This window comes from Heterodontus francisci, chromosome 23 (genome assembly GCF_036365525.1).
Source record: "Heterodontus francisci isolate sHetFra1 chromosome 23, sHetFra1.hap1, whole genome shotgun sequence".
Taxonomy (NCBI): Eukaryota; Metazoa; Chordata; class Chondrichthyes; order Heterodontiformes; family Heterodontidae; genus Heterodontus; species Heterodontus francisci.
In genome coordinates, this window is record NC_090393.1 from 22,308,432 (window position 1) to 22,333,920 (window position 25,489).

General features: G+C 45.2%; 1 protein-coding gene across 1 annotated transcript in view; it reads left to right on the plus strand.

The window, feature by feature from the left end:
- Positions 1 to 25,489, plus strand: part of LOC137382638 (uncharacterized protein KIAA1671-like) — a 255,619-nt gene that overhangs the window by 219,850 nt on the left and 10,280 nt on the right. The window contains exons 6-11 of the mRNA XM_068054841.1: positions 11,820 to 12,016; positions 13,103 to 13,370; positions 18,098 to 18,269; positions 18,631 to 18,752; positions 24,812 to 24,945; positions 25,323 to 25,407. Of these exons, the coding sequence (XP_067910942.1) occupies positions 11,820 to 12,016; positions 13,103 to 13,370; positions 18,098 to 18,269; positions 18,631 to 18,752; positions 24,812 to 24,945; positions 25,323 to 25,407 (978 nt within the window). The remainder of the gene's footprint in view (positions 1 to 11,819; positions 12,017 to 13,102; positions 13,371 to 18,097; positions 18,270 to 18,630; positions 18,753 to 24,811; positions 24,946 to 25,322; positions 25,408 to 25,489) is intronic.

Sequence of the window (25,489 nt, forward strand, 5' to 3'; positions counted from 1 at the left end):
AGAAATAAAAACTGAAATTGCTGGAAATACTCATCAGGTTGGGCAGCATCTGTGGAGAGGGAAACAGGGTGAACATTTCTGATGAAAGGTCATTAATGTGAAATGTTAACTCTTTCACTCTCCACAGATGCTGCCTGACCTGCTGAATATTTCCAGAATTTTCTGTTTTTCTGTTAACCCCTTAATATCCTAGATGTTGAAGTCCAGTGCAATATACCATGCTGATTTATTAGCAACTGTTTAATCTGGGTCCTCATGTGAGGGGCTTTGGCAAAGAGACAAAGCCCACTGTGAGGCTGACTCACTTCGAGTGTCTATTGCCCACCTTCCCCAACCCAAAATGCCAACTGGCTGAGAGGAGATCATTTATCATTTGACCTGTCTTTTATCTTTTTGCAATTGGTAGACCAACTGTACATTGCCCCTGTTTTAATTTAAAATCTGACCCAGGTTTTCTATGGTTACCCTCTCCCCCATTTTCTTGCTTTTTTTAAATTAAACTCCCAGTGCATATTCTTTGTTTCTTTAACTCTTTAATGTTGCTTTATGTTACTTGACTGAAATGATCTTTACATTCTCCAACAATCAAAATCACTACTTCCACACTGGTGTGTTATTTTCCTTCCACTAGGCGGTGGCGTAGTGGTATTGTCACTGGACTAGTAACCCAGAGACCCAGAGTATTGCTCTGGGGACATGGGTTCAAATCCCACCACAGCAGAAGGTGGAATTTGAATTCAATTAATAAATCTGGAATTAAAAGCTAGTCTAATGAAACCATTGTTGATTGTTGTAAAAACCCATCTGGTTCACTAATGTCCTTCACGGAAGGAAATCTGCTGTCCTTACCTGGTCTGGCCTACATGTGACTCCAGACCCACAGCAATGTGGTTAACTCTTACATGCCCTCTGAAATGGCCGAGCAAGCCACTCAGTTGTACCTAACCGCTACAAAGTCAATAAGAAGGAATGAAACCAGACGGACCACCCGGCATCGACCTAGGCACCAGAAACGACAACGGCAAACCCAGCCCTGCCGACCCTGCAAAGTCCTCGTTACTAACATCTGGGGGCTTGTGCCAAAGTTGGGAGAGCTGTCCCACAGACTAGTCAAGCAACAGCCTGACATAGTCATACTTACGGAATCATACCTTACAGACAATGTCCCAGACACTGCCTTCACCATCCCCGGGTATGTCCTGTCCCACTGGCAGGACAGACCCACCAGAGGTGGTGGCACAGTGGTATACAGTAGGGAGGGAGTTGCCCTGGGAGTCCTCAACATCGACTCTGGACCCCATGCAGTCTCATGGCATCAGATCAAACATGGATTTCCAACATTTCAATCCCTATTTCAGTTGTCAGCAGTAAATTAGACAAACTTGACCAGGTTATTGATACTGGTATCCAAGTCATTTATGTAGATTAGACTTAACCGGAGTCTGAGCATTGACCCCCCTCAAGAGTCCATACCGTGCCTCTCATTAGTACTCTGTTTCCTGATTTTTTTTTTTAAACCACCTTCATAAACAGCCCATGTTTTGCTTTAGATGCCTGTGATTTTTAGCTTAACCAGAATTCTTTGTGGAACTTAGGAAAAAGTTTTCTTAGCCTTTCTAAAATTCCAAGTGTTCCACAATCTGTCTGTCCTGAAAGTCATGTAGAATATTTCCCTTTTATAAATAGATTATCTGGTCATTATAACATTGCCATTTGTGGGACTTTATTGTGTGCAAATTGGTTGCTGTGTTCTCTGTATTACAACAGTGACTACATTTCAAAAATACATCATTGTTTGGACAGCACTTTGGGACATTCTGATGCTGTGAAAGACATGATATAAATAAATGCAAATCTGTCTTCTGACTGTTTATTGCTATACAGGCACTTCTCTGGCCAACCTCTGAAAATAGATTCTAATATTTTATTTTTTGTTGATAGGCTAATTTTTGTTTTGGTTCTCTGCATTCTCTTTCCCAGGATGATGCTAGTCCTGACGTATGGTTGTTTTTACATCCAAGCACTGCTAATAAAGGAGGAAGTAGCATATTGCATCAAACATATGTCCAGGCATTGCTCCAAGCCCATCATTAGGATCCTTAAAATGGAGACCAGAGTATCTTGGTTCCAGAAGCTCAGCTTTCATTGGGAAGAGTTGAATGCTTTCTGAAGCTTTTGCTCAGAGTATGTATTCTCCCTCTTGTGGCCTGTTGGTGTACTTGCATCAGTAGAAGTTCAAAGAATTGGCTTTGCTAACCAAGAGATTCAGTGGCTCACATTATTAGGGTTTCACATACATCCATTTGACTTCAAGGTTTATGCAACTGTGGTGAGTCAAGCTGACAGAAGGGCAAAATGGTAGTACTTCTGCTGAGGAGATTCTGGTCCATTGTGGCTGTTTTGGAACAAATGCTAGCAAGTCTACTTTTATATCAGTATTTTGACTCGGGCTCTGAAAGGCTCAGACCAATCTGTCTCTCCCCTCCTCCACCAATTAAAATATTTTTGCATCATAAACATAAAGTAGACTCTAACTGCATGCTGCAATTGATTTTATGTCGCACCTTTAAAATAGTAAAATAGGCCTGGAAACTACCACAAACAAAAAGCAAAAAAAAAGTCGAACTTTGAAATCTGAAACTTAAACAGAAAGCACTAGAAACACTTAGCAGGTCTGTCAGCATCTGTAGAGAGAACAAATGAGTTAATGTTTCGTGTGTGTATCATTTTTCTCTATACAGATTCTGCCTGATGAGTTTTTCCAGCAATTTCTAGAAACTAGTTATGTTAAATGGTGGAATAAAAACAAGAAATGCTGGAACCACTCAGCAGGTCTGGCAGCATCTGTGGAAAGAGAAGCAGAGTTAACGTTTCGGATCAGTGACCGATGAAGGGTCACTGACCCGAAACGTTAACTCTGCTTCTCTTTCCACAGATGCTGCCAGACCTGCTGAGTGGTTCCAGCATTTCTTGTTTTTATTTCAGATTTCCAGCATCCGCAGTATTTTGTTTTTATGTTAAATGGTGGATTTTGTTAACAATAAACTGAAACACAATCTCCAGACTAGAATGTCTAGTCTGCTTCAATGTCTATTGAATCTTAAGAATGAATCATTTTCATCTTTATCTACACGGGGAAATGGGTTTTAGCAGGACAAGTACACACACTTCCCTCCCAAATAAAAAGAAACTAATCCTGTTCAAGCCAGTTTGGTAATTTAGGGAGAGAGGGTAATTTTTTTTTTGCTAATCATGAATAGAGAACTCCGTACTGTGGAACAGAACACTTTATATTTTCAGGCACCCAGTGGTACCATGAAGTCCTCCCAGATATAACGTAGTGGAGGTTAGGCAATGTTCCTCAATGCCAATTCAGAAGAGGTTCCCTTACTGCCAGTGTGTCCCATTTCCTACACTAGTGCCATGGGTGACGTGGGTAATAAGTGACAACTTAGGGGCCCAAACACAAGTTCTGATGAAGGGTCACTGACCTGAAACATTAACTCTGCTTCTCTATCCACAGATGCTGCCAGACCTGCTGAGTATTTCAAGCATTTCTTGTTTCTATTACACCAGAAGTTGGGTTGAGATTGATTCAAAATCATTTTATGTAGGGCTTAATAGGCTTCTGAGATTAATTTGATCCCAAGTCTCAGAGTTTATGGCACTGTGTGATAACCCACTGCATCCTCCAACGATCGTTCTGTTGTTTTGATCTTTTTAGTTTAGCATGTGCAGTTTAGACCAGTCCAGGTCAGACTATTGGAACTGGACTATGAAGAAAGAAGCATGTTGCAGACCTACTGAATTGAATCAAACTGTGGTTACTACTGACTACAAAACACATTAATTCTTCTCAGAAATTACTGAAAATGTGAGAAGTTTAACAGGTCTGATTTCACCAGTGCTAGTAAGCAGAGTGAGGTTGGCTGGTGGCATCAGTAAGTGGTCATGTCAGACAATTTGAAAAGATTTTATTTACGTTTTTCTCCTGTGTAGTTAAAATGCTGAATCAAGAGGTGCTGGGAATGTGCTGTGTCACCTAAGGAAACGATGGTATGAGTCTCCAATTCAAACATGTTTTATGTCTCTGGAAACAAGTCCTCAACGGTAGAACAGATGGAGGAAGATGTGCCATCTGAAATATCTCAACGGCTCTTCTGGTGGACGAGGGCTGCAGCAGAATGAAACCCTCCAATTGTCTTGGTTTCCTTGCCATTGGATTAAGGTGTTGTTCTGTCAAGCTACATGTGGAAGCTGGTGTGCAATGGTTTCTCCACGTTAAAAGATGTCATGGACAGGCATCTTCCTTTCCGAGCACATTCTCCAAGCCCTTCGGTGACCAGCAAATGCCGACGGGAGCAGGATTGTGTTGTCTGGGAACTTCATGTCATGATCTAGCATGGAGGCGGCAGTTACAAGATGGCTATATATCACTTGGATGAGGCAGCTGTAACTGCAAGTGAACAGTCCTCTTTAAAGTCTGGCCAACTGACCAGAACCTGACCAAACCCGACTACATGTGCCGGGTTCCGGTCGGGTCTGTATTCTGTGTCCAGCATTCAGGCTCAGTTCGGGTCGGGCTGGACTGTACTGTTTTGTTTCGAATTGTTTTCATTTTAATCTACGATTTTTTTCTGTTTCAGTAATATGTTAGTTCTTTTCGGGTCAGGTCGGGTCGAGCATGAAAATAAATGAAAGGACTCTGGTTCGGATTGGCTGTTGTCCGGTCAGGCCCGGGTCGGGTTTTAATTTTACACCCGAGCCAGGCATTAGTCCTCTTTAGGATCCACTCTGCTTACCCCTTACTGGGGAGGGGGCTAGAAAAGGTGCCCTAAACATAGTCCGCCTCACCCCTCCCGACTGGATAGCCGCATCCAGAAGCATCAACCTTCTGCGGTAAAAGCACACAAAAGACACAAGTAGTGAAACCAAGCTCATGGTCTACCATGCTGTCGTGATCCCTACCTTACATTACGGGGCTGAAACATGGACAACCTATAGGAAGCACCTCAAAGCACTGGAGTCATAGCATTAACACTGCCTGTGGAAGATCCTACATATCAAGTGGGAGGACAGACTCATCAACATCAGTGTCCTCTCTCAAGCAGGCATCACAACCATTGAGGCTATGATTATCTGCCATCGGCTTCATTGGGTTGGTCATATAGTTCAGATGTCAGATACCAGGCTCCCAAAGCAGGTCGTCTTCTCCCAGCTCAGGCATGGCAGATGCACCAGAGAAGGACAGAAGGAGCACTTTAAGGCTGTGCTGAAAGTCAACATGAAAAATGTAACATTGACGTCAACTCTTGGGAGACCATCGCCCTGGCCTGAACCAGATGGAGTAAGAGTCTGTGGGAAGGATCGCAGCATTTTGCGACCCAATGACGACAAAATGAAGAGGGAAAGCGGGAGCAGTGAGAAGAACAAGCTATGACCCGAACTAATAATACACAACCAGACATCCCACATGACAACAGATGCCCTACATTCCATTAAGTTTGTAGATCACAAACCGGTCTCATCAGCCATCTTTGGACTCATGAAAGACAATCACCCTCACCTGCGAGGGATAGTCCACAATGTCCACAGAGTATGCTGGTGTGTGACCTGTATACCGGTCTAAAATATGCACTTTTTTACCAAAATAACATGAAAAACCAGGAAACAATTTGTACACAGTGCAATCTATGCATCTGATTAGGCAAAAGATATTGGAGGTATGATTTCAGTGGAGTCTCCAGGCATTGAAAGCTCTTTTTAATTTTTTGATTCCCATTGATCCAGTTTTGAATTCTGAGGGGGAATCAAAACGATCTCATGGCTTTTGAGTACAGGCCACTTGGGAAGCCAAGGAATCTGTTGTGGAGGGTTCTGATTCACTTCTGCATGATTCCAGGCAAAGGAGATAGCAGAAAGCCAATGTTGTTTGTTCGGAGTGAGATTACTGTTGAGTGTCTTTGTGAGTGGATGTGTGCAGGGCTGCAGTGTGAGGCGGACTCAAAGCGACAGGTGAAAGGCGAGGGAAAGAGTGTAGGGGTGTATGTAGCAGAGAGGGCAGTGTGCAGAGAAGCACACCCAGCAGAAGAGAAGAACTTGCCTTGTAATTAATCAACATTTTGCAGTCTCTAGTCACTGTCTATATTGCTATCGATATAATACATAGACAACTATATAATGAATGGTGTGTTCCTCAATGTCAGGCTACGTTTAGGGTTATTGGGTTTTTGCAATAGAACATGAGCTCAGGAACAATACAGCTGCTGTGTTTGCATTTTTATGTATTCAGGTCATAGTTCTGCTCTACTAAGCTGTTATAAAAAATACTGATCTTCTCCAGCCTACTTCACATGTACTCATGTTGAATATGTATTGAAGATAAGGGTCTCCTAAGCACTTTGTGGGAATTGCATTGTATACTTCACAGGTGAGCTCTTCATTCTCTGGTCAATTGGCATTTACAACAGTGAAGAGGGAGTGCTCAGGAGTTGCAGTAATGAGGGTGTTTATTCCCCAGTTGCAGGAATGAAGGAGTTTATTCCCCAGTTGCAGGAATGAGGGCGTTTATTCCCCAGTTGCAGGAATGAGGGCGTTTATTCCCCAGTTGCAGGAATGAGGGCGTTTATTCCCCAGTTGCAGGAATGAGGGTGTTTATTCCCCAGTTGCAGGAATGAGGGTGTTTATTCCCCAGTTGCAGGAATGAGGGTGTTTATTCCCCAGTTGCAGGAATGAGGGTGTTTATTCCCCAGTTGCAGGAATGAGGGTGTTTATTCCCCAGTTGCAGGTCTGAGGGTGTTTGCTCCCCAGTTGCAGGTCTGAGGGTGTTTGCTCCCCAGTTGCAGGCATGAGGGTGTTTATTCCCCAGTTGCAGGAATGAGGGTGTTTATTCCCCAGTTGCAGGAATGAGGGTGTTTATTCCCCAGTTGCAGGAATGTGGGTGTTTGTTCCCCTGTTGCAGGAATGAGGGTGTTTATTCCCCAGTTGCAGGAATGAGGGTGTTTGCTCCCCAGTTGCAGGAATGAGGGTGTTTATTCCCCAGTTGCAGGTCTGAGGGTGTTTATTCCCCAGTTGCAGGTCTGAGGGTGTTTATTCCCCAGTTGCAGGAATGTGGGTGTTTGTTCCCCTGTTGCAGGAATGAGGGTGTTTATTCCCAGTTGCAGGAATGAGGGTGTTTATTCCCCAGTTGCAGGTCTGAGGGTGTTTGCTCCCCAGTTGCAGGAATGAGGGTGTTTATTCCCCAATTGCAGGAATGAAGGCGTTTATTCCCCAGTTGCAGGAATGAGGGTGTTTATTCCCCAGTTGCAGGTCTGAGGGTGTTTATTCCCCAGTTGCAGGTCTGAGGGTGTTTATTCCCCAGTTGCAGGTCTGAGGGTGTTTATTCCCCAGTTGCAGGAATGAGGGTGTTTATTCCCTAGTTGCAGGTCTGAGGGTGTTTATTCCCTAGTTGCAGGTCTGAGGGTGTTTGCTCCCCAGTTGCAGGTCTGAGGGTGTTTGCTCCCCAGTTGCAGATCTGAGGGTGTTTGCTCCCCAGTTGCAGGTCTGAGGGTGTTTATTCCCCAGTTGCAGGTCTGAGGGTGTTTGCTCCCTAATTGCAGGTCTGAGGGTGTTTATTCCCCAGTTGCAGGTCTGAGGGTTTTTGCTCCCCAGTTGCAGGAATGAGGGTGTTTATTCCCCAGTTGCAGGTCTGAGGGTGTTTGCTCCCTAGTTGCAGGTCTGAGGGTGTTTGCTCCCTAGTTGCAGGTCTGAGGGTGTTTATTCCCCAGTTGCAGGTCTGAGGGTGTTTATTCCCCAGTTGCAGGTCTGAGGGTGTTTGCTCCCTAGTTGCAGGAATGCGGGTGTTTATTCCCCAGTTGCAGATCTGAGGGTGTTTATTCCCCAGTTGCAGGTCTGAGGGTGTTTGCTCCCCAGTTGCAGGAATGAGGGTGTTTATTCCCCAGTTGCAGGTCTGAGGGTGTTTGCTCCCCAGTTGCAGGAATGAGGGTGTTTATTCCCCAGTTGCAGAACTGAGGGTGTTTGCTCCCCAGTTGCAGGAATGAGGGTGTTTATTCCCCAGTTGCAGGTCTGAGGGTGTTTGTTCCCCAGTTGCAGGTCTGAGGGTGTTTGCTCCCCAGTTGCAGGAATGAGGGTGTTTATTTCCCAGTTGCAGGAATGAAGGTGTTTGTTCCCCAGTTGCAGGTCTGAGGGTGTTTGCTGCCTAGTTGCAGGAATGAGGGTGTTTATTCCCCAGTTGCAGGAATGAAGGTGTTTGTTCCCCAGTTGCAGGAATGAGGGTGTTTGCTCCGTAGTTGCAGGTCTGAGGGTGTTTATTCCCCAGTTGCAGGAATGAGGGTGTTTGCTTCCCAGTTGCAGGAATGAGGGTGTTTGCTCCCCAGTTGCAGGAATGAGGGTGTTTGCTCCCCAGTTGCAGGAATGAGGGTGTTTGCTCCCCAGTTGCAGGAATGAGGGTGTTTGTTCCCCAGTTGCAGGAATGAGGGTGTTTGCTCCGTAGTTGCAGGTCTGAGGGTGTTTATTCCCCAGTTGCAGGTCTGAGGGTGTTTATTCCCCAATTGCAGGAATGAAGGCGTTTATTCCCCAGTTGCAGGAATGAAGGAGTTTATTCCCCAGTTGCAGGAATGAGGGCGTTTATTCCCCAGTTGCAGGAATGAGGGCATTTATTCCCCAGTTGCAGGAATGAGGGCATTTATTCCCCAGTTGCAGGAATGAGGGCGTATATTCCCCAGTTGCAGGAATGAGGGTGTTTATTCCCCAGTTGCAGATCTGAGGGTGTTTGCTGCCCAGTTGCAGGTCTGAGGGTGTTTATTCCCCAGTTGCAGGTCTGAGGGTGTTTATTCCCCAGTTGCAGGAATGAGGGTGTTTGCTCCCCAGTTGCAGGAATGAGGGTGTTTATTCCCCAGTTGCAGGAATGAGGGTGTTTGCTTCCCAGTTGCAGGAATGAGGGTGTTTATTCCCCAGTTGCAGGTCTGAGGGTGTTTATTCCCCAGTTGCAGGAATGTGGGTGTTTGTTCCCCTGTTGCAGGAATGAGGGTGTTTATTCCCCAGTTGCAGGAATGAGGGTGTTTGTTCCCCAGTTGCAGGTCTGAGGGTGTTTGCTGCCCAGTTGCAGGTCTGAGGGTGTTTGCTGCCCAGTTGCAGGAATGAGGGTGTTTGCTCCCCAGTTGCAGGAATGAGGGTGTTTGCTCCCCAGTTGCAGGAATGAGGGTGTTTGCTCCCCAGTTGCAGGTCTGAGGGTGTTTGCTGCCCAGTTGCAGGAATGAGGGTGTTTGCTCCCCAGTTGCAGGTCTGAGGGTGTTTGCTCCCTAGTTGCAGGTCTGAGGGTGTTTATTTCCCAGTTGCAGGTCTGAGGGTGTTTATTCCCCAGTTGCAGGAAAGAGGGTGTTTGCTCCCCAGTTGCAGGAAAGAGGGTGTTTGCTCCCCAGTTGCAGGAATGAGGGTGTTTGCTCCCCAGTTGCAGGTATGAGGGTGTTTGCTCCCTAGTTGCAGGTCTGAGGGTGTTTATTCCCCAGTTGCAGGTCTGAGGGTGTTTGTTCCCCAGTTGCAGGAAAGAGGGTGTTTGCTCCCCAGTTGCAGGAAAGAGGGTGTTTGCTCCCCAGTTGCAGGAAAGAGGGTGTTTGCTCCCCAGTTGCAGGAATGAGGGTGTTTGCTCCCCAGTTGCAGGTCTGAGGGTGTTTGCTCCCTAGTTGCAGGTCTGAGGGTGTTTATTCCCCAGTTGCAGGTCTGAGGGTGTTTATTCCCCAGTTGCAGGAAAGAGGGTGTTTGCTCCCCAGTTGCAGGAAAGAGGGTGTTTGCTCCCCAGTTGCAGGTCTGAGGGTGTTTATTCCCCAGTTGCAGGAATGAGGGTGTTTATTCCCCAGTTGCAGGAATGAGGGTGTTTGCTCCCCAGTTGCAGGAATGAGGGTGTTTGCTCCCCAGTTGCAGGAATGAGGGTGTTTGCTCCCCAGTTGCAGGAATGAGGGTGTTTGCTCCCCAGTTGCAGGAATGAGGGTGTTTATTCCCCAGTTGCAGGAATGAGGGTGTTTATTCCCCAGTTGCAGGAATGAGGGTGTTTGCTTCCCAGTTGCAGGAATGAGGGTGTTTATTCCCCAGTTGCAGGTCTGAGGGTGTTTATTCCCCAGTTGCAGGAATGTGGGTGTTTGTTCCCCTGTTGCAGGAATGTGGGTGTTTGTTCCCCTGTTGCAGGAATGAGGGTGTTTATTCCCCAGTTGCAGGAATGAGGGTGTTTATTCCCCAGTTGCAGGTCTGAGGGTGTTTGCTGCCCAGTTGCAGGAATGAGGGTGTTTGCTCCCCAGTTGCAGGAATGAGGGTGTTTGCTCCCCAGTTGCAGGAATGAGGGTGTTTGCTCCCCAGTTGCAGGAATGAGGGTGTTTGCTCCCCAGTTGCAGGAATGAGGGTGTTTGCTCCCCAGTTGCAGGAATGAGGGTGTTTGCTCCCCAGTTGCAGGTCTGAGGGTGTTTGCTGCCCAGTTGCAGGAATGAGGGTGTTTGCTCCCCAGTTGCAGTTCTGAGGGTGTTTGCTCCCTAGTTGCAGGTCTGAGGGTGTTTATTCCCCAGTTGCAGGTCTGAGGGTGTTTATTCCCCAGTTGCAGGAAAGAGGGTGTTTGCTCCCCAGTTGCAGGAAAGAGGGTGTTTGCACCCCAGTTGCAGGAATGAGGGTGTTTGCTCCCCAGTTGCAGGTATGAGGGTGTTTGCTGCCCAGTTGCAGTAAATAAGGAGGGGGAGGGATGGATTTCCCTTCACATTCAGCAGTGTTAATCAAATAACCTGAGCTGCGGAGATTGGGCCTGGTGCTGGAGGAAAATGTAGTAAAGTTGAGTCTCTCCAAATTCGTTTCACATAGAACCTTAATGTCAGCATGAAGAATTGAGAGGTGAATGATCAACATGCTGATCCAGTATGTCACCCATTGTTGTTTTGATGACTATTTCAGTGGTATTGCTCGTGTTGGGTCATTTGCAGATGCTGCAAGTTCAAATCCAGATACCCAGAGTGTAATAACCAACAACTATCGAATAAGAGGAAAGCTACAATGTGATATAACCAAATGTATAATGGAGAGAGTGCAGTGTTTTTTGAAAGATTATTGATGTAATAACATGGAAACAAGTAAATGGAAAAAAAGTGGATTTTAAGGGGATGAGAATGGAACAAAGGAAAAGAAACTGGAAACGTTTACTGAAAAACAAAGGAATAGAACAGCAATGGTAAACCATTAAGACGGTGTTTTGCTTTCATGTTAAACTTATAGAGAACCTTGGTTAGACCACACCTGGGAGTACTGTGAACAGTTCTGGTCTCCATATCTTACAGAAGCACTGGGAAAGATGTAAAAAAAACATTTCCTAGAATTTTGAGAGGTTATACATATCAGGAAAAATTTAACAGGGTGGGGCTGTTTTCTCTAGAAAAGAGAAACTGAGGGGACCTGATAAACTATGAAAGGGTTTGATTGGGTAGACATAGAGATGATATTTCCATTGGTGGGGGTGAGACCAGAACCAGGCCATAAATATAAAATAATCACTAACAAATCCAAAAGGGATTTCAAGAGAATCATCTTGATCCAGAGTATGTTTAGAATGTGGAACTCACTACAACATGGAATAGTTAAGGTGAATAGTAAAGAGGCGTTTAAGGGGAAGCTAGATAAATGTATGGGGGTGAAAGGAATATAGGATATGTTAATGGGGTTAGATGAAAAAGGGTGGGAGCATAAACACTGGCATGGTGTTGGGCTAAATGTCCTGTTTTTTTGTGCTGTAAATATTATGTAAAATGATACATTGGTTCTTCCTCTTCTAAATCTCTCGTCTTGTGTTTCAGGACAGGGTGAAGCAGTGGTGTATAAGCCCTTCCACAAAGGTAAAGGACACCGACACCCTCGTACAAGAGAAAGACCAGTTTTGCAACTGCGAGGAGAGAGATCAATATGGCACATACGATGAGAGAGGATCCAGCACAAACGAAGAGGGCGAACCATACAGCAAATACCTGGAACGCAAACAATGCGAGGAAGAAAAGTAAGAGCTCAAAGGCTGCTGCAGAAGTACTAGAATACTTTGAATGATGAAACATCAGTTGTGATTGAAGTCATGTGCTCTTGTGGAACAATGGTTTGAGGCCATTGCCTGATTCTGAAGCTGCTCTTGGTTTGCTCAAATTTGATTACTCTGCTGGTCAAGCTGCTGATGGGAGCAAAGCAGGGCTGTAACATGCTCAATTGTCATTCCCATTACTGGGCACGATTGCAGCATAGCTCTGGGTCAATGAGTCTCTGCCAACTGGGTGCATTCACCCAACATCACCAATTATGGGGGCATCAAATTAATACTGATTGGATCTCCTTGGTAAAGAACTTTACACAAGTGTGGTGGGAATGGAGTTAAGTCTTTTATAATATATTTTGGGGGGATTCCTCATAACTTTAGTTGTCAAAAGCCCTAAGGCACTAAGCCAAACAAACTATAAGATCTTTGATTTGATCCTGGTATTTGCTGAATCAACAGTTGAGGGGCGACAGCTACCCCCTGGACAAGGAAGGGAGAAAAATCAAGTTAGGGTTCCAGCTCCTGATTGTGATACGTTGTCCCCTGATAAATGATACTTCTTTGGACCTTAAGTGAAGCTGACGATCAAACTTAGCAGTAACGTCCAAATGTTCTGCTGCCACTCTAGATTCATACATCAAGAATGATCATTTGGGGTGAGGTAATAACTGATTGCTGACAGCCATGACACCGTACCTTATCAGGGATCGGTTTCCAGGAGAGCAGGGTAAATAGTGGAGGGAAATAGTTGTGTCTCTAAAGGACATTTTACTGTTTGTGAAATAATTCTCCTCGAAAGGATTGCACTAGTAAACTCCATTCAGAGTGTCTTAAAACTCAGCTACTGACTACGGATCTGTTTCAAGAGCAAATGAGTTCTAGAGAGCATCACAAGCTTCCACTGCCTTCCAAGATATGCTGCTCTCTGGAAAAGCAGGAATGGGCTTGAATTGCAAGCTGCAGGACACAAAAAGGGTAAAAACTTTACTGCAGCCCAACTCCATCAACAAACGCTCATTACATTTCTTATTGACCAATTTTCCTTTTATTCAATTGCAGCTACAGGCCGGTGTTACCCTACAACGAACCAGCCTCCATTCCGGCTGCCTCCCCCACAAGGGAACGGGTACAAAGCCAAATATCAATGTCCTCGCAATCGGAAGTGACCTCTGCGAGCGAGCGGCTGAGTTTCTTCCAGGACCCAAGAAATATCAGTTCCGGCCTTTCAAGTGGTGAATTGGAATCACCAGATGATACAGACAGTTGCCAGTCCACCGACCAACTAACGGATGTTGGTCCAAGTCCCCAGGGATTCCCATTTCTGGAGGTAAGCAGAGTGCCTACTCTTGTAAGAATCAGCCAAGGCTTGAAACCATTTCTCTGAACATTCTCCTCAGGCACAGCCCCCAGAGGAAAGCCCAAACAGGCAATAAAATCCTAATATTGTGCCGTCTGCATACTTTATCTGGCAGTTGTGAGGCATTTGAGAGCTGCTAAAGATAACGCCCCTCCATTTTTTTTACTCAGTCGATAAGCTGGGAAGTAGCCAATCGCTGCAAATGGAGCATCTGAGGCATGAGTCTAAGTGGATGTGGGCTTGCTAACATGTTACACAACTAATTGGATTTGCATGGAGTATAGTACAGAAAAGTAATCTTTAAGTTAGATGTACCAGAAGGAACTGGGCTTTCATTTATTTATTTAATTAGTCCATATGTACTCATGTTGATGGACATCTGTATGTACACCAGTGGCCCTCCAGTTACATTACAGAGCTCAACTCTGCATTCTTCATTTGTCCATGCAGAGAGTATATACCAACAGGTTGTTAGACCAGATGGACATCACACCTGTTCTTAACCTGATGTGTAGAAGTACAAGCAATGTCCAGCACAGGTCACTGGATAACAATCAGGAGGAGGAACCATGGGTGATTTCTTCCTTTTTTCCCCCAACTATGGTGCCCTCATGTCCCTCCTGCCTTGGGCGCTATGGATGAGAATGGACAGAGACTGCTGGAGTTATGTACCTATCACAACCTCTGCATCACCAACTCGCTCTTTCATACTAAACCCTGTCACCAGGTTTCTTGGAGGCACCCAAGATCACGTCGTTGGCACCAGCTGGACCTCATTGTCACTAGGCGAGCCTCTTTAAACAGCGTTCAAATCATACGCAGCTTCCACAGTGCGGACTGCGACACTGACCACTCCCTGGTGAGCAGCAAAGTTAGACTCAAACCTAAGAAGCTGCATCACTCTAAGCAGAAGGGCCGCCCGGGCATCAACACGAGCAGAATTTCTTATCCACAGCTGTTACATAATTTTCTAAATTTACTTGAAAAAGCCCTTCAAAACACTCCTGCAGGGGATGCAGAGACCAAGTGAGCCCACATCAGAAGCGCCATCTATGACTCAGCAATGACCACCTATGGCAAACGTGTGAAGCAGAAAGCAGACTGGTTTCAACCTCACTTTGAAGAGCTGGAACTTGTCATATCCGCTAAGCCCATTGCACAAAAAAGCCCCCAGCGCGTTAACATCCGTAGCACTTAAAGCTGCCAGAAGCGCTGCACAAAGAACAGCCAGGCGCTGCGCAAATGACTACTGGCAACACCTATGCAGTCATATTCAGCTGGCCTCCGATACCGAAAACATCAGAGGAATGTATGATGGCATTAAGAGAGCTTTTGGGCCAACCATCAAGAAGATCGCCCCCCTCAAATCTAATTCAGGGGACACGATCACTGACCAACGCAAGCAAATGGACCACTGGGTGGAGCACTACCTGGAACTGTACTCCAGGGAAAATGTTGTCAATGATACCGCCCTCAATGCAGCCCAGTCTCTGCCAGTCATGGATGAGCTGGACGTACAGCCAACAAAATCGGAGCTCAGTGATGCCATTGATTCTCTAGCCAGCGGAAAAGTCCCTGGGAAGGACGGCATTAGCCCTGAAATAACCAAGAGTGCCAAGCCTGCTATATTTTCAGCACTCTACAAACTGCTTTGCCTGTGCTGGGACGAAGGAGCAGTACCACAGGACATGCGCGATGCCAATATCATCACCCTCTATAAGAACAAGGGTGACCGCAGTGACTGCAGCAATTACCGTGGAATCTCCCTGCTCGGCATAATGGGGAGAGTCTTCGCTCGAGTTGTTTTAAACAGGCTCCAGAAGCTGGCTGAGCGTGTCTACCTTGAGGCACAGTGTGGCTTTCGAGCAGAGAGATCCACCATTGACATGCTGTTCTCCCTTCACCAGCTACAGGAGAAATGCCGTGAACAACAGATGCCCCTCTACGTTGCTTTCATTGATCTCACCAAAGCCTTTGACCTTGTCAGCAGACGTGGTCTCTTCAGACTACTAGCAAAGATTGGATGTCCACCAAAGCTACTAAGTATCAACACCTCATTCCATGACATTGTGAAAGGCACAATTCAGCAGAGCGGCGCCTCATCAGACCCCTTTCCAATCCTGAGTGGCGTGAAACAGGGCTGTGTTCTCACACCGACACTGTTTGGGATCTTCTCCCTGCTGCTGTCCCATGCGTTCAAGTCTTCAGAAGAAGGAATTTTCCTCCACACAAGATCAGGTGGCAGGTTGTTCAAACTTGCCTGTCTTAGAGCGAAGACCAAAGTACGGAAAGTCCTCATCAGGGAACTCCTCTTTGCTGACGATGCTGCATTAACATCTCACACTGAAGAGTGTCTGCAGAGACTCATCAACAGGATTGCGGCTGCCTGCAACAAATTTGGCCTAACCATCAGCCTCAAGAACATCATGGGACAGGACATCAGAAATGCTCCATACATCAATATCGGCGACCATGTTCGGGAAGTGGTTCAAGAGTTCACCTACCTAGGCTCAACTACCACCAGTAACCTGTCTCTCGATGCAGAAATCAACAAGTGCATGGGAAAGGCTTCCACTGCTATGTCCAGACTGGCCAGAGGGTGTGGGAAAATGGCGCACTGACACGGAACACAAAAGTCCGAGTGTATCAAGCCTGTGTCCTCAGTACCTTGCTCTACGGCAGCGAGGCCTGGACAACGTACGTCAGCCAAGAGCGACGTCTCAATTCATTCCATCTTCGCTGCCTCCGGAGCATTCTTGGCATCAGGTGGCAGGACCGTATCTCCAACATGGAAGCCCTTGAGGCGGCCAACATCCCCAGCATATACACCCTACTGAGCCAGTGGCGCTTGAGATGGCTTGGCCATGTGAGCCGCATGGAAGATGGCAGGATCCCCAAGGACACATTGTACAGCGAGCTCATCACTGGCATCAGACCCACCGGCCGTCCATGTCTCCACTTTAAAGACGTCTGCAAACGTGACATGAGGTCCTGTGACATTGATCACAAGTCATGGGAGTCAGTTGCCAGTGATCGCCAGAGCTGGCGGGCAGCCATTAAGGCGGGGCTAAAGACTGGCGAGTCAAAGAGACTTAGCAGTTGGCAGGAAAAAAGACAGAAGCGCAAGGGAGAGCCAACTGTGTAACAGCCCCGACAACCAATTTTATCTGCAGCACCTGTGGAAGAGTCTGTCACTCTAGAATTGGCCTTTATAGCCACTCCATGCGCTGCTTCACAAACCACTGACCACCTCCAGGCGCTTACCCATTGTCTCTCGAGATAAGGAGGTCAAAGAAGAAGATGGTACCCTAACAGATGCCCTGCTGAGATCAGCTAACTGAACACAAACCTGGTTAGGGTTGCGAACTCTGGTTTTACATGTTCCTGGAGGTGTCATCCCATGACGTCTTGACTCTAACCCAGTCTTTTCCCATATCCAATATTTTGAAAACTAACAAACACCAGTGAACCAAGAAAATGAAAATAAAACTTTTCTTTTCCCTAATGCTCTTATGATGTTTCTCCTGGATTGCTCTTAGCAGCGTCCTGGAGATTAACCTTTAGTTCCTGGAGACTCTAGCATAATCCAGGTTGGCAACGCTTCTTCTGGTCTGTGTGCCTCAGTACTACATAAAGCATTTACTGATTAAGTCATAACAGGCATGGCAACTTTGGTCTTACTGTAAATCATTAGTGGCTCAGTGACTGGCAGACACTGTCATGTCATGTACTGGGAATGCAGAAAAAGCTGCATTTCAAGTAGGAGATGAGTCATGCCTAAATTTTTTTTATTTGTGAAATTGGAGACTGAGTGGTGCAGAGGTTAACATGTTTTCTTTTCATCTCTGGATTCAAATCTAACCTCTGCAGATTGATGGCATGAAATTGCCTGCAAGAAAACAAACTTTGCCCTGTATCTAGTCAAAAATTGTGAGAGTTGCGAATGGAGCCTTCTCATATACAGAATCATATTATGATACAGCACAGAAGGACACCATTTGGCCCATCACCCCTGTGCCAGCTCTTTGAAAGAGCTGTCCAATTAGTCTCACTCCCTGGCTCTGTCCAGATCACCTTTAAATGATTTTCCTTCAAATATTTATCCAATTCTCTTTTGAAAGTTACCATTGAATCTGCTTACACCAAACTTTCAGGCAATGTATTGCAGATCACAACTTGCTGTGTTGAAAATATTTCTTTTCATGTCACCTCAAGTTTTTCTGCCTATCCCTGTAAATCTGTGTCCTCCAGTTACTAAGCCCTCTGCCACGGAAAACAGCTCCTTATTTACTTATCAAAACTGTTCGTGATTTTAAACACTTTTATCAAATCTCCTCTTAACCTTCTCTCTCCTATTGAGAACAACGCCAGCATCTCCACTCTCTCCAAGGCCTTGACATCCTTCCTAAAATGTGATACTCCAGCTGAGGGCTAACCAGTGTTTTTAAAACAGTTTAGCAAGACTTCCTTGCTTTTGTACTTTATGCCTCCATAAATAAAGCCAAAGATCCTATTTGCTTTTTTAACAACTTGTCCTACCTGGGAGTGCTTGATGTTGATATTTGGTGACAACTCTGATACAGGTTCCATTCCCTAAAATAACATCCTTCACATTGATAAGCACAAAATATTTGTTTTGGAAAAAAAGTTATACAAAACTAAGCTTGAACCCATCTTTCCCAATTGCCCTCCCCCAGCCCGTAACCACACTGGACAGCGGTGCCCTGAAGAGTCGGATACAACTTGGCAGGAAGACTGTACGTCGGGCACCAACAAAACACAGGAAGACAGGCTTTGGAGACCAGCCCAATGGCACAGATCAGTTCCTTCAAAGATGTGAAGAATCCTGGATGTATAAAGATTCGACAGGTAAGTCAGAATAGGACAGGGTGGGAAGCACCAGTTTTTACTAACTGAGAACAGTAATCATAGGAAGTAGACTTGTTAGATTCAGTCTAGATTGTCCCTATACAAACCAAGTACAAAATCAAAATAGTGCAGTGCTGGCAATCCAAAAAAAAAAAACAGAAAACACTGGAAATACTCAGCAAGTCAGGTAGCATCTGTGGAGAGAGAAACAGTTAACAATTCAGGTTGATGACCTTTCATCAGAATTTCTTGGCCAACAATTGTGATGTGGGGAAACTAAAGAGACGAAGAAAGCAAGAGATACTGGTGTATTTTTGTCATTCTAATGCTAATTACTGTGCCTCTACACCCCCCTCATCAGAATCCAGGCCAGCTGTACAGGAAGAATTGGTTGAAGAGGAGGTCAGACGACCTGAGAAGCTTACAAGAAGACAGTGTCCAAGAGTCGCAATGTTTCCTGGGATGGACCCCTCAGTGCTAAAGGTAAAGCTCTCTGAAAATGCTCACAGAGCTTCTCACAGCTGGTCTAACAAAGAGGGCACTAATGTCCCTTCACACTATAATTCCTCACTAATTCAACATTCCAGCCTCAAGCAGGCAATTCCAGCTACAAAGTACTTTCCATTGTGCGACACCTGCATTGATTAGGTGTTGATGACTCTAATACCATAATACAGTTTTATTAATTTAAAACACCGAGCAAAGATTCAGTTGGGAAAGGCAGATGCGTGAAAGAATCTTGCACCTAATATGGCCCAGTAGTCAGACAACAATGATAGAAATATAATAGAGACACTACTTCCTCTCTAAATCACACTGTTTAAGAATGTATTTTCAGTTGGGTGCTTGATATGGTTTCTGTAATGAAGCAGGGACTATGCTGTACCAGGGATGTTGTTGATATATGGAAGTAGGTATATATGGAACAAGGGTATGAAGGCAGAGCTAGCTAAAGTGAGCTGGGAAACTTGGTTAAAAGGGAAGACAGTAGAGATGCAGTGGCAGACTTTTAAGGAAATATTTAATAACTCAGCAAAGATTTATCCCAGTGAGAAAGAAAGATTCTTTGAGAAGGATGTATCATCCGTGGCTAAATAAGGAAGTTAAGGATTGTATCAAATTAAAAGAAGGCTGCGTTTGCTGACAACACTACCATTAGGTGGCACTGCAGTGGCACATGTGCAAATGCAGCCTGTGCCACTAAAACGTCACAGTCTGCGACTTCAGGCAGCTGCCAGGACTAAGGATGGTGCTGCTCAACTAATCACACGAAAGCAACCTAACCTAAACACATAGCAGCACACAATGGCGGGAGGGAGCGAGCGAGTGAGGGGGGCGGGGAGCTGGGGGGGTGGGGGAGCCGAGCGGGCTGGTGAGCCGAGCGGGCTGGTGACAGGATGGAGCGGAGTGGGACGGGGCGGAATGGGACGGAGCGGAGCGGGCCGGGGTCAGGGTGGGGGGGGTGGGGTGGTGGAGTGGAGCAGGCGAAAGAGCGGAGCAGCTGGAGAGAGCAGTGAGGAGGGGGGGGGGGCGGGGGTGAGGAGCGGAGCTTGACGCATGCGTGAATACCTGTTGGCATTGCATTGCTGTACGCGTAAAGCGCATGCGCAGAGACCGACCAGGTGCGTTGCCCAAAGATGCACACGTCACACGATGACTTAATCGGCGCATGCGCTAACCAGCCCTGACAAGTCAGAACGCAGCGCACGCGCAGAGAGCAGGAGCCCATCTGCGCATGTGCGCACCTTGGCGCAGCCTGATGATGTCATGTGATGGGCTGCGTTGTCAGGAATCACTTTGTTAAAAGAAATACAGTACAAATCTACAAAGATTACTGGTAGGTTAGAAAATTGGACAGATTTTAAGAACCAGCAAAGAATGATAAAAAAAAATAATTGAGGGAATAAGTAGAGTATGAGAGAAAACTAGCTAGGAATATAGAAACAGTAAAGTTTCTACAAGTATTTAAAAATGAAAAGAATAACTAAAGCTAGTGTTGGTCCTCTAGAGAGTGAGTCTGGGGAATTGATGATGAAAAACAAGGAAATGGTGGAGGCGTTTAACAGGTCCTTTGTGTCTGTTTTCACTGTAGAAGACTTAGAAAACCTGCCATAGATTCTTGAAAATCAAGAGGTGATAGGGAGGGAGAAACTGAAAACAATCACCATCACCTGGGAAAAGGTGCTGGGAAAACTATTAGACCTAAAGTCTGACAAGTCCACAGAATCAGATGACGTTCATCCTAGGGTCTTAAAAGAAGTGGCTGTAGAGATAGTAGAGGCATTGGTTATAATCTTCCAAAATTCCTTAGATTCTGGAAGGGTCCCAGCGGATTGGAAAATAGGAAATGTAACACCTTTATTCGAGAATGAGGGAGATAGAAAGCAGGAAATTATAGGTCAGTTAGCCTAACATCTGTCATAGGGAAATTACTAGAATCCATTATTAAGGAGGTTATAGCAGGATACTTAGAAAATCATAATGGGATCAGACAGAGTCAACATGGTTTTGTGAAAGGAAAATCGTGTTTAACTAATTTATTAGAGTTCTTTGAGGAAGTAACAAACAAGGTGGATAAAGGGGAACCTGTAGATATGGTGTACTCAGTTTTCTAAAAGACATTTGATAAGGTTAGCTAACAGGAAGCAGAGAGTAGGGATAAATGGGTCTTTTTCGGGTTGGCAAGCTGTAAGTAGTGGAGTACCAGAGGGATCAGTGCTGGGGCGTCAACTATTTACAATTTACTTAAATGACTTGGATGACGGGACCGAATGTATGGTAGCTAAATTTGCCAATGACACCAAGACAGGAAGGAAAGCAAGTTGGCAAGAGGAGGTAGAGAGTCTACAAAAGGATATAGATAGGTTAAGTGAGTGGGCAAAAATTTGGCAGATGGAGTATAATGTGGGAAAATGTGAACTTGTCCACTTTGGCAGGAAGAATAGCAAAGCTGCATACTATTTAAATGGAAAGAGATTGCAGAACTCGGTGGTACAGAGGGATCTGGGTGTCCTGGTACATGAATCACAGAATGTTGGTATGCAGGTACAGCAAGTGATTAGGAAGGTGAATGGAATGTTGGCGTTTATTGCAAGGGGAATAGAGTATGAAAGTAGGGAAGTTTTACTGCGGCTGTACAGGACTTTAGTCAGACCACATCTGGAGTACTGTGTACAGTTTTGGTCTCCTTATTTGAAAAAGGCTATAATTGTGTTAGAAGCCGTTCAGAGAAGGTTCACTCAAATAATTCCAGTGATAAAGGACTTATTTTATGAAGAAAGATTAAACAGGCTGGGCCTATACCCATTGGAGTTTAGAAGAGTGAGAGGTGATCTTATTGAAACAAGATGTTGAGGGACTTGATAAGAGTGGATGTTTCCTCTTGTGGGGGAGACTAGAACTAGGGGACACAATTTAAGAATAAGAGGTCTCCCTTTTACATGGAGATGAGAATTTTTTTTGTCAAAGGGTCGTTAGTCTGTGGAATGCTCTTCCTCAGAAAGCAGTGGAGGCTGGGTCATTGAATTTATTCAAGGCTGAGTTAGATTTTTGACAGGCAAGGGAGTCAAGGGTTATGGGGGCAGGCAAGAAAGTGGAGTTGAGACCACAACCGAATCAGCCATGATCTTATCGAATGGCGGAGCAGGCTTGAAGGGCCGAATGGCCTACCCCTGCTCCTATGTCTTATGTTCCAAACCTTGTGGTTTTGGGAACATGCCCTGAGAGATCTTGACCCAGCACAGATCATGGGGGCACCTTGTGGTAAATGAGGGAAATGCAGAAAAACGTCCCTATATTTCCAAACCCACATTGCATGACTCTATCTGAGTCAAAGGAGCCATGCAGCCAAACTGCTCCTAGGTTCTTGCCAAAGTCAATCTGTAACCAGCTGCTAAACAGCAGGTCAGGCAGTGTCAGTGGAGAGGAGGAACAAGTTAATGTTTCAGGTTGATGACCTTTCATCAAATCTGTTTTGGTTATACCAACTTGAACTTGAAACATTAACTTGTTACTTTTCTCTACAGATGCTGCGTGACCTGCTGAGTGTTTCTAGCAATTTCTACTTTTATTATCAAATACAGGAATCTATCTCAAAATTATTTTGACTATGTCAAAACAAGTTAATTTCAACCTTGTGTAAATTATTGGTGATGTCGCATTTAAATTGTGTAATTTTGGCCATCCTACTCTCCAAAAGGATATTCATCAGAGCTCAGAGAAGATTAAGGAAGAATTAGCTGAGACTTGGTGGTTCTAGGTTATAAGAGACTCAAAGAACTAAATTTATTTACACTGAGAACAAAAGATAGAGGGGAGAAATTATCCAGCTTTTTAAATGTTGGGAAGAATGGATAATGTAGGTGCAAACACATTATTCAACCTGGCCTATAAGCATAAAACTAAAGGAGACAAGTAGAACATTAATGAGGCTTATGCAAGACTTGAGGTGAGAAGGATTTTTTAAAAACTTCTGGGTGTATTGATTGATTCCCAGATAGAGGAATTAATGCTATGCCAATTAACACCTTTGGAAGGAACTGGTTGACTATGTGGATACGAATAGGATTTAAGGTTATTAGGATAAGGACTGCTAGAACATACAAATTAGGAGCAGGAGTAGGCCACTTAGCCCCTCGAGCCTGCTTCGCCATTCAACACGATCATAGCTGATCTGATTGTAACCTCGACTCCACATTCCCACCGACCCCCGATAACCTTTCACCCCTTTGCTTATCAAGAATCTATCTACCTCTACCTTAAAAATATTTTAAAACTCTGCTTCCACTTCCTTTTGAGGAAGGGAGTTCCAAAGATTCAGGACCCTCTGAGAGATAATCTGAGATAATCAAATACTGGGCTTATGGATATGTCACAGATGGGAACTGATCTAGGATGTATAATATAGGGTGTGAGGTTAGATAGATATTCAAGTTTCGATTTATTTATTTTTCTTGGGGCAGGGTGAATGTTTGCAGATCCATTCTGAGGGGCAGGTTATGCCTCACAAGCCTTATTGAATTCTTTGAGGATGTGACAAAACACATTGATGAAGGAAGAGCAGTGGATGTGGTGTATATGGATTTTAGCAAGGCGTTTGATAAGGTTCCCCATGGTAGGCTCATTCAGAAAGTAAGGAGGCATGGGATACAGGGAATGTTGGCTGTCTGGATACAGAATTGGCTGGCCCATAGAAGACAGAGGGTGGTAGTAGACGGAAAGTATTCAGCCTGGAGCTCGGTGACCAGTGGTGTTCCGCAGGGATCTGTTCTGGGATCTCTGCTCTTTGTGATTTTTATTAATGACTTGGATGAGGAAGTGGAAGGCTGGGTTAGTAAGTTTACCGATGACACAAAGGTTGCTGGAGTTGTAGATAGTGTGGAGGGCTGTTGTAGGTTGCAACGGGACATTGACAGGATGCAGAGCTGGGCTGAGAAGTGGCAGATGGAGTTCAACCTGGAAAAGTGTGAAGTGATTCATTTTGGAAGGTCGAATTTGAATGCAGAATACAGGCTTAAAGACAGGATTCTTGGTAGTGTGGAGGAACAGAGGGATCTTGGGGTCCACGTCCATAGATCGCTCAAAGTTGCCACCCAAGTTGAAAGGGTTGTTAAGGCTTATGGGGTGTTGGCTTTCATTAACAAGGGGATTGAGTTTAAGAGCCGCGAGGTTATGCTGCAGCTCTATAAAGCCCTGGTTAGACCACACTTGGAATATTGTGTTCAGTTCTGGTCGCCTCATTATAGGAAGGATGTGGAAGCTTTAGAGAGGGTGCAGAGGAGATTTTCCAGGATGCTGCCTGGACTGGAGGGCCTGTCTTATGAATAAAGGTTGAGGGAGCTAGGGCTTTTCTCATTGGAGCGAAGAAGGATGAGAGGTGACTTGATAGAGGTGTACAAGATGATGAGAGGCATAGATAGAGTGGATAACAAGAGACTTTTTCCCAGGGCGGAAAGGGCTATCACCAGGGGGCATAATTTTAAGGTGATTGGAGGAAGGTTTAGGGGAGCTGTCAGAGGTAGGTTCTTTACACAGAGAGTGGTGGGTGCATGGAATGCACTGCCAGCGGTGGTAGTAGAAGCAGATACATTAGGGACATTTAAGCAACTCTTGGATAGGTACATGGATGATAGTAGAATGAAGGGTATGTAGGTAGTTTGATCTTAGAGTAGGTTAAAGGTTTGGCACAACATCGTGGGCCAAAGGGCCTGTACTGTGCTGTACTGTTCTATGTTCTATGTTCATTCCTCAGAAGATTAAATGAGTGACATGATAGATCAGCTTATACACAGTCCTGATGGGTTGAACAGTCTTTTCTCATTTATTGATTTTTTTTTTATTATAACCTTCTCTTGAGGTAGAGTTGGCTGTAGTCACACACAAATACCCCAACTCTATTTAAACCTGAATCATGCAGCTGCACATTTATCATACACAATATCGTCCCTGCAGTGACTGCTCTCTTCTGATTTCAACTAATTGTGCCCAGTGTCAGCATGGCTGTGCCTAATTACTCCAGTTTTGTTTCCATCTCCTTTTTATAGGCCAGTCTACGGAGAAAGCGACCAGAGGATGAAGCTGCAGATCTATCAAACTGTGAGCAGCATTACGGGTCTTGTAGCCCTCCTGCTCAGCAAGGGTTCAGAGTGCTGCCAGCTACAACTAGCAAAAGGGAAGGGTAAGCAGAGATTTTTCAGTGTGTTGAAACTGTGTTTCCAATGCAGACTTCTAGGGTGTTTTATGCCCTCTGCTCTCTCACTAGTTTCCTGAGTCAAGCTGCTGAGAAGCCTAGCAGGAGATATGCTCCCAACATCTCTCTTGAACCTTATTCCAGGTCATCATTTAGGGGCTGACTCTTGGTCCTGCTCTTCTTCCTGTTATCCAGTGATGAGTGTGTTCAAACTGTCTGGGTTTGGACAGTTTCAGGGCCTCAACATATGATACAAAGTCAATCCCATAAGTGTGTTACAACTTCATAGTGCACTAGCGGCTGTCTTTTACTCACTAATGTATATGATTATAATGACACTTTGACATTTCCATTCCTTCCTTTAGGTCAGGAGAACTGCCTCCTCCATGGTTACAGGAACTAAAATCAAAGAAAAGATTGAGTCAGCATCAACCATGTTCTCCAGATTCGGTAAGAGCTCATGAACTGCTGTGAACCTGTCACTTGAAGCTTTCATCAAAGTTCGATCCCCTGTATAGAGTGATCAGTCCTA